The sequence below is a fragment of the Triticum urartu genome, chromosome 7 (assembly GCF_003073215.2).
Source record: "Triticum urartu cultivar G1812 chromosome 7, Tu2.1, whole genome shotgun sequence".
Classification (NCBI taxonomy): domain Eukaryota; kingdom Viridiplantae; phylum Streptophyta; class Magnoliopsida; order Poales; family Poaceae; genus Triticum; species Triticum urartu.
In genome coordinates this window covers 565437880-565454276 of record NC_053028.1, presented here as the reverse complement: position 1 = coordinate 565454276, position 16397 = coordinate 565437880, and the positions used below count along the sequence as shown (strand labels likewise).

General features: G+C 41.6%; 3 protein-coding genes across 3 annotated transcripts; 2 read left to right on the top strand and 1 right to left on the bottom strand.

Moving 5' to 3' along the window:
• Positions 1-3238: 3238 nt before the first annotated feature.
• On the bottom strand, positions 3239-5457 carry LOC125520531 (cinnamoyl-CoA reductase 1-like). Its single transcript, XM_048685485.1, has 6 exons — positions 5236-5457; positions 4985-5154; positions 4667-4852; positions 4282-4444; positions 3947-4133; positions 3239-3637 (listed from the first exon to the last, which is right to left on the bottom strand). The coding sequence occupies exons 1-6, from the start codon at positions 5375-5377 to the stop codon at positions 3505-3507; spliced, it is 981 nt and encodes a 326-aa protein (XP_048541442.1). The 5' UTR covers positions 5378-5457; the 3' UTR covers positions 3239-3504.
• Positions 5458-5924: 467 nt separating this feature from the next.
• LOC125519088 lies at positions 5925-8236 on the top strand. Its single transcript, XM_048683975.1, has 3 exons — positions 5925-6024; positions 7525-7546; positions 7594-8236. The coding sequence occupies exons 1-3, from the start codon at positions 5925-5927 to the stop codon at positions 8093-8095; spliced, it is 624 nt and encodes a 207-aa protein (XP_048539932.1). The 3' UTR covers positions 8096-8236.
• Positions 8237-13889: 5653 nt separating this feature from the next.
• On the top strand, positions 13890-15329 carry LOC125524599 (F-box only protein 8-like). Its single transcript, XM_048689634.1, has one exon. It carries the CDS (start codon positions 13965-13967, stop codon positions 15141-15143), a length of 1179 nt encoding a protein of 392 aa, XP_048545591.1. The 5' UTR covers positions 13890-13964; the 3' UTR covers positions 15144-15329.
• Positions 15330-16397: the final 1068 nt, after the last annotated feature.

Here is a 16397-nt window from a genome sequence, read left to right as displayed (position 1 = left end):
GTGAGTTTTGCTTAGTACTCTCTCTGTTCCGAATTACTTGTCGCAGGTAGGGATGTATCTAAATGTATTTTAGTTCTAGATACATCCATTTTTACGACGAGTAATTTGGAACGGAGGGAGTATATGTAAAGCGTAGTCTGAATGTTGCTGCTCACTTGATGGCTCAACTAGGTCGCATGTCGCGGCGTACTGCTACCTGGCTAGGCTCAGGACCAGTTGATTTGTGTAATCTCTGTCAAAACGAGTGTAAGACTGCTGCTTAATTAATATATACACTTGTTGATCCGTAAAAAAAAGAGTAGACCACCCGACCATGTTTTCAAATCGGAATTGCTTAACTTTTTGTTGTTGCTATTTTTAGTTTTTTATGAAGTGTTTGGTTACTTTCTCAGTGGAACCTGTCTCAATGGAGCCTTTTTTGGTGTATACAGGTTCCGGGCCATCATCTGCATGTCGTTTGGTAGACTGCATCAAGCACAACTCGCATCATTCTTATAGTGTAAATTGCAATAGGCTGAGTCTGCATCTGGAAAAACTGCCGATCTAGGCGTTCCCTGCGGGCTTGGCTGAGAGCGCTTTAAGTTCCGTGCGAGCCGGTTTCTACATGTAGGTCAGGCAACCAAACAGCTGAGTACTTGGCCCGCCAGAGCCTAGTTGGGCTTGATATAGCCTACCAAACACATCCTTGATGTTTTCGGATGCACTTGGATCCATCATAACATTTGTCGGCATCAGGCATCTATCCTCTATTCCTAAATTGTTGTGACTAATTATTTTTCTTATATCCATACAATTATGTCACAATAACAAGTTATACATGGCAGCTATTAGTTACAATTTTCATTAATTTATCCATGCAACCAAGCCACATCATCAAGTCATCCATGTTAGTCATAATTGTTTTTCTATATTAATTTTTATTTTGATATGAACGATATATGTATTGGAAGCTTGGAGCATACCTCTCAAGTTCATGCTTCACATTATTGGTAGAAACTAATATCTTGTTAACCTCAACCCAAAAGTTTTCTCTTTTTTTTTGCTACATCATGTTTAGATGCTCCATATATTATATTGCTTTTAAAGTGTAAACCCACAACACACTTACATTTGCTTTTGCATTAGCTTTAGTTACTTTATACCACATATTCATATATTCCTTTTATCTAGCACAAAAATATATATTCCTTTTAGCAAGATTCCCACAGCAACACATGGGATATCATCTAGCATAACTAAGTAGGTGATCTCCACTAACATAATTGAAACATGCCACATCCACATGCAACCATGCACAGGGAAGGCTCTGTTGTTAGCATTCTATAATACTACTTATATTCAATAAATGTTTTGTATATATATACTCAAATACAGTACAACATAGGAATTTTTCATTTCGGTCTCATATTATTATCCAAATATTCATGTTCCATATGACTAAATCCCATTGAAATATATTACAACCAATTCCTTGAGCAATGCGTGCATATATATAGGAATCCTAAACTAAGTGTGAGCATAAAAAGGCTATGAATGTCAGTTTCATGCATGTTAATAGTAGGATTTAATCCGTTGTTAACAAAAAGAAGTCTAATTCAAGATTCCAAATGAATTCAAATAAGTATGCCATCCATTTGATTTTTTATATGTTTTATGGATAGGAGCTAAAAAATAAGCATTTTTTTCATTTGGAGGCTTTTTTGATACATTAACTTCAATTCTGAATTGTATATGGTAAATAGGTAGAAATTCATTTAATACATAAATTATACCAAATTATACCTTTGATGTACACATATATAATGTAGTATGTTATATGTAGAGAAAGTTTGGAACTTTTCAGTGATTTGTTTTGGAAGGTACTACATGGTGTACCTTAACTTGGTATCAAAATATAATACATAAAAAGATGGGCATAAAAGTATATTTATGCATAATTTTGTAAAATCAAGTTGTTATCTAAATCTCTCCCTCAAAAAGAGTTGTAATCTAAATCTCAAGTGAAAACGATAAAGAAATGTTCTGTGAAGTTCAAACTTCCAAATTTTACCTTTCAATGATATGATTCTTACTCCAAGATGCATGTGCTATAAAAGCAATGTACGATCCAAGATTTGTGAAATTATAAGACATTTTAAACAATATCTTATGAGATCATGACCCCATTCCAATTTTAGTAGTTTTCATATCACATTTAAACTGTATAAAAATGAAAAAAAATATCAACATTACACATGTGGAGGTTTGAACTTTTCCAAGGAGACTTTTTGTTTAGAAAAAAATTGGAGAGGAGCTAAAAAGTTACGGAGGTACTTAAATATGAATTATTATTTTCATTTGTTGAACAATTTTTGATACATATAGTTCAAATGTGGATTATATCGAGTGATAGCTAGAATTTTATTTAATACATGAATAATAGCAAATGAATTAAAGAGATACTAACTTTGACATGAACCAATATCCTCCGATCCAAATTAATTGTCACAACATTAGTGCAACTTTGTACTAAAGTTGTAGTAAAGCTGCGACAATTAATTTGAATCGTAGGGAGTAATATTTTCCATGTAGAAAATGTTCGTAGCATTTTAGATAAATATTTTTTGAAGAGACTACAAAAGGAACCTTAACTTGGTATTCTAAAATAGAATATAAAATATTAAATAACAAGAGTACATATAGGTATATTCATGCATAATAGCATAAAATCAAATTGCTTTCTAAAATCTCAAACTTTTGTAGTGGTATGTGATGGATTGGGACCATCATGTTTCAACAGATTTCTTGTAGTGCCTTATGCTTATCCTGTTTTTTTTTAAATATCATTGTCGAATTTTTCCAACTAAACTCTTCAAAATCTCTTCATTTTTCTTCAAAAAATTTCTTTGTAGCTTGCTATCTATGAAAACCATCGCCACATCATTCTAAACCGTGCTGAAATAGTCTTATGGAGTAAATATGTCCAGATTTGATTGTTGACGTGATTTTTTTGGTTTAAGAGCTAAGGAATTAAATATAGGCAGTGATAGAGAAAAGGATGATTGTTTTTATTTTTAGTTGTGCTAGTGAATACTGAATGTTGTGAGTCCAACATCTGAACCATAAAGCTAGTCATAGCATGTTTTTGATGACTATTGTCCCATCAAAGGGAAGTAAAAATATACATAAAAATTTGGAATTCAGCGTTTTCAAAAGATTAAACATTTATTTGGGAATCACTTTAGTTTGCACAGAAAAATGGTGAATCACTACACTATAGCAATGCCATTAATATATGAAGAGTAAATTAAGTGCAAGAACATACTTTGCCCGGACTGATTTCTACATTGTGCACATGAAGGAGCGTCTCCTAGTACTATGCCATTTTGATGCCGATAGCTAAATTTTGTTCAAACGAAGCTCAAAACAACCAAGGCTGACATCAACTTACAAAATGAACAAAAGCCAGACTTGTTGCCACCGGCATCTCAAGCTTATGAAAGAAAATGCATAAATATTGTTGGCTCAATCCAGGACAGATGCAGCCTTGTATGATTCGACACTGTCCCTGAGGGTCTCCTCAAGTGGCTTGATTTTCCAGCCCAGCATCTCAAGCTTCGTTGAACTAAATGAGGGCTCGTCATCCACTTGGACAAACCTGCCATTGGTTTCGAGCAGAAATACGCATTAGGCTACAGTAGTCATGTCATGGCATCATTGGCATGCCACCATTACCAATTTGCCTATGCAAGAAAGATGGACTTATATGCACCAATAAGAGACTGATCATCATTAATTCAGTGCTTCCACAAGGCACAAAGCACCGTGTATCAAATATGCAGAAACATCATTTTTGTTTCATTCTAATATCAGAAACTAGCTTAAGAAATCAGAGGAAGCGTTGTACCGATCACCAAGTTGCATTTATAAACTCAACCATATGTATATCAATTAATGACAGGCTTACTTGTTCGCAAATTTGTAAGCAGGATACATGCCCTTCAGCAGGTCAATGACATCAGAGACCTTCCTTGCATGTGAACTGCATACATAGCGTCCAGAGACCTCTGGGGTTTCATACACCAAGATGAGAGAATCGGCAACGTCCCGAACATCCACGAAGTTTCTGATTTTGCTCTTTACCTCATTATCACCTGCAGAGAGTCAGAGGATAAAACCATTTCAATCGAATATACTAATGTATGAAGCAGGTATTGGACCTAATGCAGTCATGGAAACATAGGCAAAGAATTCAGCCTTCGGCGATGACTATTTCAGATCGGTGTGGCAAAGCGAGGCAACCTTTCAAGAAATCAACTATGACCGAACTGCTCGCGTTCACCGTAGGTTGCAGCAAGGGCCCGATGACCAAGGACGGGCAGACTGTCACGACATCTAGTCCGCTTCTCTTTGCGTAATCCAAGGCCTGAAGCTCTGCCAGTGTTTTGGAAAGGTAGTACCAATTCTGACAGAATGATAGGAGGCAGGATTAGAAACTGCGAAGACTGAAGCCACATTTCTGCATAACTAAGGGGACTGAAATGATGTTTGAAACGCATGAATTTCACTGGAGACAATCCAATTCTTCATAATCACTGGACACTGCAGTGAGTTGTGACATCTCAGGAATTAATTACGCCGCACTTACAGGAACGATCATGACTCGTGATTTGGTTGGTGGTCTCACCTCTGTGGTTCTGCAGTAGTCGACGTCAGACCAGCAGTCTTCATCCATGGGCTTGCCTCCAGGCCAGCTGGGGTTCACCATGACGGCAGCGACGGAGGACACCATCACAACCCTCTTGACCTTAGCTTCAGAGCAAGCTTTCAGGACGTTCATCGTGCCAGTCACAGCAGGGGCAATTAAATCAGCCTGCAGAAACATGCAGATGGAGGCGCTTGTTGGATTACAAGAACAGAACAGGACGTGTTCGCCTGTACCCGTTTATTGACTGAATTTCGGAGAAGAAAACGAGAGAGGGAAAGGGTAAAGGGGAAAAGGTACCTCGGGGTTGGGGGTGTGGTTGGCGAGGACGGGGCAGGCGACATGGAAGACGACGTCGCAGCCGGCGATGGCCGCCGCCATGCTGCCGTAGTCCAGCAGGTCGGCCTTGAACAGCCGCAGCCTCTCCGCGGCGCCGTCCAGCGCCGCCAGGTGCGCGTTCTTGGCGTCGCCTTCCGGCAGCAACAGGAGACCGAATCTTCGTTTAGCATCGGTCATGGTCACGGAAGAATCCAACGGTTCAAGAAGCTCACCGGGGTCACGCACGGTGCCGTGGACGGCGTAGCGGCCGCCGCCGCGGGAGAGGAGCAGCTTGACGAGCCACGAGGCCACGAAGCCGCCCGCGCCGGTCACGCACGCCGTCGTCGTCGTCGTCGTCCTCCCGGCGCCGTCCATCGTTGCTATGGCAGGAGGGAAGAGTGTCGGAGGTACTACCAGCGGTCAACGAGCGCACGCAGCTATTTGATGGCGCGCTGGGTCGGACCACTATTAGAGCACGTGGAAATCGCATGAGTTGACGAAACACTTTGATGGTACTCTACTGTTTAATTGCAGTGGATGGATAGAGCTTGCAAATTTGGGTCGGACTAAGAAAAAGGTGAAGTAGGGCTGAAATAGTAGGAGCATATGTAGATGTAGAAATTCGAAATATTCCTTCAGTTCTTAAATATAATTTTTTTTAAAGATTTCAAATGGACTATAACATATGGATATATATGAATATAATATTTTAAAGTGTAAATTTATTTATTTTGTTCCATACGTATGTAGTTTTTTTGTTAAAATCTCTAAAAAAACTTACATTTGAGAACAGATGAAGTATACATCAGCAAGGCCCATCCCACCAACAGATCATGTGCATGAAAAAAAATCTCAAATACATCCGCAAGTGATGCAAATATACATCCCTTAGCACCAAAGCAAAACCCAATTAAACCCGGCAATGCGAGAAGAACTGCGGCGGCGGCGGTCCTCCTACACGAATCAATCAAGGTTCCCCATAAAAAAAAATCAATCAAGGTTCCTCTGCTTCCTCGATTTCGGTGAGATCCGCGCGCCCTGCCCATCTTAGGCACCTAGCAGCAGCCAGGATGAGGCCGTTGGCATCCCCGCGGAGGCGCTGGAACCAGGAGCGTTTCTTATATTATGGGATAGAGGAAGTAAATAGAGACAATATAATATTATGTATAGCTCAGACAACGTTCAATTCGAGTGTCCCTGCTATATGCTCAAGTTCATGTATGTTCAAATATATACATTTTTTCCAGCCTAGATCAGGTTCAGTTTAGCTCAAGTTGTTGTTTTGTTTGTTTTTATGGTTGATTTGAGATGATTTTGACAGTTCATCTCCGGTTGCCTGAGAGCCACGAGGCCGTGATGGATTCCGGCCCTTACCGGCAGGAGGGTTCCGTTTTTAGTTGTCTCTTTAGATTTTGTTAGGATTTGTGTCCTACTCAGGAAGGCGAGACGGTGGGCTTCATGAAGATGGAATAAGGTTCTAATCACTTAGCCCCGTTCCGGGCGTGTCTAGCATTGTCGGTGGACGTGTGTCTTTGGTGGATCTGTTTCTGGTGGATCTGATCGGATCAGATCACCGTTCATCAACATTCGTGTGCTTTCAGGTTGGATCCTTCTGATTTACACTACTCTTCATCGGCGGCGATTGTTGTTCTAGTGCGCTGGTCCTATAGGGTCTTAACACGATGACTTCCCGACTGTCTATTATACAAATTTTACCCGGCTCAAGCAAGGAAGGGGCTATGATGGTGCACTTTCGGGTCGTTTCAGTGCATGTAGTTGTCGCTAGGTGGCCTACATATCTGGATGTAACTTTTATTACTTTTGATGTTCGTGTACTGTCATGATTGAAGACAAATAGATCGAAAGTTTTTCTGTAAAAAAGATATGAAATTACGGATTAGCTGTCGTGCACCTAGACTATTTTACATCTTCCGTTGGAGCGGCCCGGCTACTGTATTTTACATTTTCTGTTGGAGTTGGGCGTTCTTTGGTGATGTATATTTTACTCACATCATTTTTGGTGTATAAAATACATTATCTATTGGAGATCTCTAAGAGCAGATTTGTTGCTCACCGGCTCCAGGGAAGCCTGGTTGTCAAAAAATACCATTTGAAATTTTGAAAAATTTCCTGAAAAATGAAACATAAGTATGGATGTTTATGTTTCTGTAGGTGCAGTATTTGCCTTTATACACACAAAAACAAAATCATTGAATTTTATAGTGAACAGTGCATGTGCTAGAGATACATGATTTTATTTTTTAGATCACACCAGAATGTTTTTGTCATGAAAATTTATAGAAATGTAGTATACATTCCTACGTATGCGTGTTATTTTTTGTTTCAGTTTTTTTCTTTGGAACTTTGAAGTGTGATTTTGTATTTTTCAAACGTGTCCGGGTTCCAAAAGCATATTCCATGATTATTTAAGTTTTCTTTTAGACAATGATTTTTTTAGTGATATACAATTTCCGTGAAATAGTGTGACTCAGTTAACATCATAGGCCTGTTAATTATTACAGGCAACAAGCCCATGATCCGCGTGTGAGCCCGTACTGGAAGCCAGCCCGCGTCCAGACTCGCTAGCCCAGAGACCTCCAGTCAGCGCACACCCGTCCGCTAAAAAAAAAAAAAACGGCCGAGGGCGGCAGGCACATCGCCGGCGACCCCATCCGGCCGCCGCGGCTGGAGGATGCGGGACTGGAGGACTGCGCGCTCCCGCAAGAGTCCATCGCCGAGGCTTTCTCCCTTGCAGCGTTGGCCGTTTCCTCCCGCCTCCCTCACCTCTCCCTCTCTGATGACGAGGACGAGGGGGACGACCCGCTCGCGCCTCGTGGAGGCTGCGTGGAGGCGGGACCCACCTGCGGGGCCATTCCCGAATCCCTTGTTGGCGGAGGGCGCGGCAGTGAATGCCACGCCGACGAGGTCATGGTCGTCGCCGGGCGCGGAGACGAGGAAGATAGGGTTGTTGTGGTCGTCGGCCAAGAGCTGGGACAGGAGAAGGGTTGCGCCGAGGGGACCAGAGAAGGAGAGCAGCGGAAGGTGGAGGATGGGATTGTGGAGAAGGCCATCTTGGTGAAAGATTTCGCGTGAGCTTTTCTTCTAGCTTGATGAGAAGACATCTCCCTAGTATTTGTTGTTTCTTTGACTTGCAATGTATACCTTGATTTTAAGATCAGATGACATTATGCTAATCTCTTTGGTACGGTGGCAAGTTACTTAGCATCAACGGTATTCGACTCGGTGCATTGCTGATGATTGCTGCTGTTTCCTGCTTGATTTGTGCTCGAATTAGCGACATGCTCTTGTTCAAAGAAGTTCGTGACAAGCTAGTGGTTTTGGCAAGCTGCAAATGCAACTGATATTTATTGGCTGTCCTAAGGGTAAGGGGAAATGATGCAAATGTGATTGTGTCTGACATACAATGTGTCTTAGTAGAGCTTGCAAACAGAGAAATGCCACAAGAAACCACTGGATTTGACTTGGCATCAAATCTTTGCAGAAGATTATATTCAGAAACATGCTTTACCATTTCAGGGGAAAAGATTTCTTGCAGAAACCTTCCTCGATGGATTCAGTGGGAAATAATAAAAGGCACCACTCATAAAAAAAATCAATAGAACAGAGCAGACTTCTTGTTGATTATGAACATGATATGGATCATGTACCTTTTCAACAGGAACTGAAATTGAATTACGGACAAACTAACACCATTGCAATACACAGTGCCACTGGCGAGCAAAACTAGTGGAAGATTTTCTTATAAACTAATTAGATGTGCTAAGCTCACTAGCAGGTTAGTGTGCCGATATCCTGGCGTAGCAGCAGATTATTGTGTCAAAGTGAATGGAAGTGTTGAAAAGGATGTTTGTGTCGAGACTTGAGAGTAGATATGTATAGCTGAGTAACTAGTTAAATAGCTTGAAGGATTTTTCGACGTGTAACATGATCAAGGTCATTGCATCTCTTTGTTCTGCCCATATATTTGCAGCCCTGCAGGTAGCTTTTATGCTTAAGTGTCTTTTCTGCAACAAGATGAACTCTATGATTCAATTAATTTCTGAAAAAACTAAGGCTAGATGGTTTCAGCTAAGTCATCTAACAATCTGCGTAACAGAGTCTTTTTGTGACTGGTATTTTTGATTGGCCAGTCACGCTTCCTGGTAGGATGGCTGCAAAAAGGTCATTATGATAGCATGTTTCTCAAAGTTCAACAGATATATTTTGATTGGGGTAAGAGATTCATAAAAATACTATTCGCAATTGTTAATATCTCTGAAATATGATCGTATATCATGTGTCCCATCTAGTCCAGGTTTATCAGCTCTGCATTTTGAGGTACTCATGTGCTTCAGTATTCCAACTGTACTCAAGTGCTTAAGTGCTTCAGTGCTTTAGGTACATCTACTTGATTGCTTCATTTGGTTTAGGGAAGTATTAAGAATTCCCACTTTCGGATGCTTCATTCATGTTTGTTGTGCATGAGCCAAGGGGAAAATGAAGCTGGCCAGAATCTGTTGCAAAGAAAGGAAGCCAGATACATCAGGTTTCAGCATTTTCATCTGTTTCAATTTAAGATCATTGTAGCTTTAATTGATGAGTTCTTCTCATTTTTGGCATGCTATCCAGGTAAAAAAAAATTGGTATGCTTTTGATTTTCTATCACCTCTTCTCATCCTCATTACTACGTGATTACACGAGCACCGCCATGCAAGGCATCTTTCCTGAGTTATATGAATTCATGATTTAAAAAGGCAACAACTTAACCTTCTTTGCAGACCCCCCCCCCCCCCCCCCCCCCCCCCCCCCCCCCCCCCCCCCCCCCTCCCCCATTGCCAGGAGGGTGTCTCTTGAGCGCTTCCTGGAGAAAATGCCATGACATGTTATCACGAACAAAGGATAGCAGTAGGCAGCAGCTCTCTATTTTCTTCTGGAGCATATTATTAATTCCACTTGCGGATATTTCAGATTAGTTTTTCTACATGCTGTACATGTGTACCACAATATTCAGAAATGCATTATGCATGTGGCCAAGTCTTCAGAACGTGGTCTTTTACTGCTGGCCCCTTTCATAACCACGTCCAATCGATTTATTTCGCCTTCCAACTGTATTTGGATAATTTTCCATTTTAAACTTAATGATTTAGCATGAGAGGTTTGGTATATGACACACATATTTTCCTGTGATGTAGTCATTGACTATGTGAGAAAAGTCTGAAAATGGGTCAGTAGATGAGATAATATCAATTTAAGAAGCATAGTGATATTCAGTGTAAGTAATGCTGTTTTCAGAGGTAAAAAAATAAAAAACCGAGGATGGATTGTGCTCTTCAACCGGAAAGATGAACATGAACTTTTGGGGAAAATAGATAGTATTGAACTTTTCATTTTGTTAAATCCTTCGATTAATAGTCCTCCTGTGTTTAAGTTTTTTTTCCTGGCCAGCAGGCCGCGGCAATGCACGGCTTCCCTTCTAGTTTTCATTAAACCTTCAAAATATTCACCATAGTTTGGCAAGACTAAGATAATCAGGGCACAGTGTTGTCGCCGGAAAATGCTCCAAGTATGAATTCCCTTATAGTTTTCATTAAACCTCCAAAATATTCACCATAATTTGGCAAGACTAAGATAATCAGGGCACACCCTATTCAGGAGGCCGATCTTTTTTTAAGTGTTTTTTAAATAGACGCTCATATAAATGCACATACACTCATCTTGTGAACGCATGCACACCCTATCGCTATGAGCATCTTCGAGAGCTGGCACGCCATCTTAAAATTGACGAAATCGCGACAGGCGCCTCGTAGTCGGCATGAATGTCTCCTCCCTGGTGTGCTGGTTTCATCACAAGGAACCTAACCAGCCGAGCTATGCTTAGTTCGTCATGAGGCTGATCTTTTATCTATACAGTTACTAAGCTCCCAAGATTTTTGATGCTCCCGGTACGTCGTGGTTTTTGAGTCGGTTGTAGGCTTGCCTTGTGTATCGGCTGTTACTTGTATATGAGCCCGCTTCCATGTTTTAAATATCCGAATATTTTAAAAGTCCACGAACAGTTTTGGTCTCTGATTTTTCTTAATTCATGAAGACTATTTGAAATCCCTAAATATTTTAAAAATTTACAAACATTGTATAAAATCATGTTTTTCTCAGGCGGAAGATTTTTTAGAATCCAAGATTAAAAAAATCATGAACATCTTTTGATTTAGCAAAAAATTTGAAAACAAAAAAATTGATAGCATGTCTCTTCTAAGGTAGCAGCGGAGCGAGTAGGAAAAAAAAGTAAGCAAGCGAGTGAGGCAGTGGGCCGAGGTGAGCAAGCGCGAGCTTCACTGGACGACCCGACGGGCTCACACAATCACCATTGATTGACAATAAAGCCGGAACATGTAAGGAACCACGCTAGAACAAGTCCACTCTCCTTTCAAAACAAATACCATCTCCAACGGTATCCCAATACAATATATGAATGAAAAAATACCACCAAAATATAGTTAAAAACTAAGCCAACACAGATAAAGTCAAAATGAAACAATGAACTACAATAATCTACAAGAGAGATTAATCCCACGAGTGAATAACGGCGCAACAAAGTGCGCGATAGCCTATTAGTACATGATTGATAGCACCAAGAAATTGCACGCCAAGGAGTTCAGTATAATGCCGAGAAAAGTAGAGATGCAACATGACAACCAGTTTTTCTTCCCAGGAACTTTTTATGTTGACAATTTAATGATGGAGCAAACTACCTTTTGAAATTTGTAGGCCAAAAACTTGTTATCTCAATTCAAATAGTTTTCCATACCGCTTACAAAAATTATTTATTCTCATTAGTACATGTTTATTACATCCAAAAATACTATCCACCCAGTTGGTCATCACTTAGTTCACGGGGCTAAAGGAGATGAGGTTGCGTGTGTTGCTCCTAATCTCCTCAACCAAAAACGCTTCGTATCTAACAGGTTTGTTGTTGCTGTTGAATGCTTTGATGATGAGGTGATATTTCACACCGGCATCGGGCGCCTTTTCACCGCTCATCACCTTGATGAACTTGAGCCCATCGTGCGCCTGCTTGACGTGCTCCGCCACTGCCCACTTGCCGAGCTCCTGGACGTGCGGTTCATTGACGCCCCCAATTGGATACCAGGCTACTTGGGCGGATGTGGCAACGGTATAAGCCACTGCAATAGTGGCGGCAATGAGGAGGAGGAGACTGCAAGTCCTCATGGTGACAGATTTATGGTGGTACGACTTTGGGTTGATGGATGCGCTTATGTAGCTTGGGGATCAATCAAGGTTCTTGTTGTTGTGCTGGTTAGGTGAATGAGGTGCATGACATCTAAATATATATGGCCATTGCAAGGTAGATATTAATTGCATACATATCCACCATAAGCAATTCAGTAGTATCAATCAATTAGATGCATATCCAAATTGTTGTACTAAAGTACTTCCTAAAATGAAGTGTGGTCATTAAGAAATTCACATGATATCATTGATGGATTATTTTCTGCTGTTTCAAGGCTTGGATTCTATTGGTATATTCATAGACCAAGTTACTTTTCAAAATAAGACGACATCGACCTATTCCAACGGTGTACATTGGCCAATTGTGCACCGACCTAGAATCCACAAATGGCGTTGGTCGATGAAGACAACGCGATTGTTGGAAATATGACCTAAAGGCAATAATATTATATTATTTTATTTTATATATTCATAATTACGAACTTATATTGTATGCTATAACTGCTATGATCTTGGAATGTATGATTTAGTAGAAAACTCATATGCACGTGCGGAATGATAAGCGGTAAAATAAGATTCCTAGTGTATAATGTATCCATGGCAAAAAAAAGGAATCACAAGGATAGTAATGTTAGGAGCTCGGGTACATCTGCACCAAGTGAAGTAATTCAAAAAGACAACCCGTTTAAAAAAAGCTAAAGAAAACTACACATGAAAGATGAGAGATTCTTCTAGGTGGTTGCAAAGTTTCACGCTCACATGACATCTGAGGAGCTTGGCACAAAGAAAACAATATAAAAGCTCAAAAAATGCCCAAAGCTGCAAAAAAAAATTGATCTCTGATTATGTTTGTTTTGTACTGAGCTCCTCGGATGCCGTCTCAGTGTGAAAATTTGCACGCACTTACAAGAGTCTTTCATCTTCGATGCGTAATTCTTTTTAGATTTTTTTGGATTTGTTTGATATTTTATTTCCTTTACCTTTCCAACGCGTTTGGCAATATTTGGGAAGGGGGATGGGAGTTTAGTATAGGGAATTGTATTGAGATTAGATATGGTATGAGTCATTTTATTCTCAATCCTCGGTTTGGCCATGATAGGAATTATTTTTGAGAATTTGAGAATTTGAGGGTATTTGTATTCCTTTGTTTGGTTCATGAGAATTGACAAGAGACTAGACCAGGAAAGTGAACATAAAGTTATGACGAAGGGTTAAGATTGACTCACTAAAATGATTCCCTCTCAACTGCCAACCCCTTCCTCTCCCCTGTTAATAAAACGGTGAGAGTTAGAGTCTCAAGTCCTAGACCTATTCCTTTATAAATTCTCAATCCCCCTAACCAAACAAATGATTTGAAGTCTGGTACCCCTTTAATTTCCATTCCGTGACTTTAATTACCCTCAATCAGACACCCTTTTCATACCGGGGAGCATGAGCTTGGGGTCAGAGTTGGATTTCCGGAACATGAGTAACTTTTTTGTAGGAAAAAAACATGAGTAATTGAAAGGACGTTTCAGTTCACAGTTACCTCCATTAAAAAAAGTTCACAGCGATCTGCTTCTGGGCTAAGCCCAGCCCGTTTGAGAGCTGCTACCATTCCACAGCCCAGAGTTCCATTTCTTCTACGCTTATCTCCATTCCTATTCAGAAAAATCTCCATTCCGACTCTCTCTCCACCGAAACAGAAACACCAACCTCCCCTCGGCCGGCGACCATGGCGGAGGCCGCGGCCGCAGGAGCGACGCCTCTCCTCCGCAACCTCCCCGATGAGATCGTGCTCTGGGAGATCCTCGCCCGCCTTGACCCCAGATCGCTCATCCGCTGCCGCGCCGTCCGCCGCGCCTGGCGCCGCGCCACCTCCACCCGTCGCTTCCTCCTGGCCCACCACGCACGCCAGCCCGCATTCCCCATCGCCGCCGACAACAGGTACCGTACCTTCCTCGCCTTCGACCACCGGTCCGCCGCCACCGCCGACGCCCAGTTCCACACCGTCGCCCGGCTTGGCGGGTCCTTCAGTCTGGAGCTCTGCTGCGACGGCCTCCTCCTCGTCGCCAAGTCTGGCATGCTTGGCAATCGCGCCCGCCTCGCCGTCTGCAACCCGGTAACGCGTCAGCACGCCTCCCTCCCGCCCCTGCCGGACTTCAACATCCTGGGGATGTACCTACACGGACCTACCGACGAGTACCGGCTGTTACTGCAATGGAGGGGCGCAATGGACTGGGGGGACGACAGTGACTTTGACTCGCCTACAGGCAAAAATGGCTGCTATGTCTTTGCGCTGGGATCCGACCAGCCACCGAGGTACATCGGGTTGTCGGAGCCCAAATTCTCGTCGGCTTACTTCCACGGACCTGCCCGGGTGCGTGATAGCCTGCATTGGTGCCTGTTTTATCGCCCAGGCGAGACCCCACTGGAGGATTGTGAGGCTGGATGGGAACTGGTGGTATTTGACACCATAGCTGAGTCATTTCGGCAGATGCATGCTCCAGTTGATCCCACCAAGTCATGCATCCTTGAGATGGATGACATGCTTGGCATCTATTGCTGTAACAAGGCTGCGGAAGTTGTTGATATATGGGTGTTGCCGAACTACGACAGTGAGGTTTGGGACTTGAAGTACCGGGTTGCATTGCCGATCGCAGAAATCAGGGGAAAGCTTGAAGGCCATGATGGTGAGTGCTATTGGTATGTGACCGTTGCTTCGGGTGGTGGTGACGAGCTCTTGCTGGCCAGTTTTGGTCGTTCGCTGTTTTACATTGACACTCATGACAAACTGGTTGCTAGCTTCCAAGACATCTTTCCCTCTAGGCATCGGCTCAAACAAACTCTTGTTCCGCATGATTTCTTCAGAACAGTAAAAGGTCAGGCTGTCGACGCTTCACCTTTCATCTGACGGATGTTGAGAGAGGCGGTGCTTCTTAACAGGCTAGTTTTCGTATCCTCGTGAGTTGTAATGTCTATGTATTGGATCAAGTATGGGCCTGCTGATTTCTTCTTTTTGTGTCAATCAGAAGTGACTGTCATGTGGTTGCATGAAACCTATGCTTGTTTCACACTTTAGATACCATTTCGGGATGAAGTGACTACTGCTTGTGTTGATGCTAAAATTACCAAGCCGTTTTGTTCTGCTTTTGAAATATTGTCGAACTCATCCGCCTCATGTCTCTATTTTCTTGGGCTGAGGACATGCTTTATTCTATATTCATCTAGTGTTCTTCTCCATACTTGATATTAAGCATTCTTTATGCCTCACATCACTGTTTCTTGAACTGAAGAATTGATCGATTTACCTCTTGATCTAGTGGTCTTCTTAATAGTCAATTTTTTTGTGTGTTTGCTGTTTGTACCCTTTGTTGTAGCTGGCAATGAGAAGAGGCAGGTTTTACTCCTTGCCGACTTGAAGCTGCACCTGACTTCTAGAATACCTTGGAGCACAACTAATTTAATTAAATGCTTGCATGTTGCATCATAGTCAACTTCTCAATGAATTGTTCTGTTATAATTCAGTTTTCTTCATGCATCTATCTATCACATCTACCACCGTCAACTGTGGCTGTCTGTTGCTGGTTATAAGTTAACTAGTATATGAGCTCAGTTGATGTGATCCTCTCGTAAATTAAAACTTGGCTTATGCAGGATCATGTATTGGATTGTAGGCTTGCAGCAATGTGCATTTGTGGGAGATGATTGATGGTCATAGAGCCATCTTATGTGTGTCTGTCTTGATAGCTTCGAGCAGATCTATTTATTGCAGGATTTAGACATGTTCTACTTTAACAAATGATTCCAAATCCTTTTGATTTCTTGTGTATAAGATTTTAGGCTAGGTTTCAATGTCATATTTACGCCCTTTGCTCAATAGCTAATAAAATAATAAGAGAAATGATGGACATGGTTAGTTAGGTCTTACGGAGACTAAGCTCACCACTATATCGAGAATTGGACATGTCTGTAGTAGCATTGTTCTAGAAAAGTCTGGTACCGCAGTCCTGAAAATCTATGAATATCTTGTTGCATTTTTCTGTTGCACAGTTTGCAATTATTACCTATTATTATTTCAATTCAATTGTTAACCATTTTGATAGATGCTTCATGCGAAGCTTGTAGCACAATTGCTGTTAATAACTTCTTTGGCGGTGCTGTGCAT

Excerpts from the sequence above, each read along its gene's own strand:
- LOC125520531 (XM_048685485.1), bottom strand. The coding sequence starts at position 5,377 with ATGGACGGCGCCGGGAGGACGACGACGACGACGACGGCGTGCGTGACC. Across the intron at positions 4,853-4,984 it reads ACCACACCCCCAACCCCGAG|GCTGATTTAATTGCCCCTGC; the intron begins GTACCTTTTCCC and ends ATGTTTCTGCAG. Across the intron at positions 4,134-4,281 it reads CATAGTTGATTTCTTGAAAG|GTGATAATGAGGTAAAGAGC; the intron begins GTTGCCTCGCTT and ends GACTCTCTGCAG.
- LOC125519088 (XM_048683975.1), top strand. The coding sequence starts at position 5,925 with ATGCGAGAAGAACTGCGGCGGCGGCGGTCCTCCTACACGAATCAATCA. Across the intron at positions 6,025-7,524 it reads CCTCTGCTTCCTCGATTTCG|GCAACAAGCCCATGATCCGC; the intron begins GTGAGATCCGCG and ends TAATTATTACAG. Across the intron at positions 7,547-7,593 it reads AACAAGCCCATGATCCGCGT|AGACCTCCAGTCAGCGCACA; the intron begins GTGAGCCCGTAC and ends TCGCTAGCCCAG.
- LOC125524599 (XM_048689634.1), top strand. The coding sequence starts at position 13,965 with ATGGCGGAGGCCGCGGCCGCAGGAGCGACGCCTCTCCTCCGCAACCTC.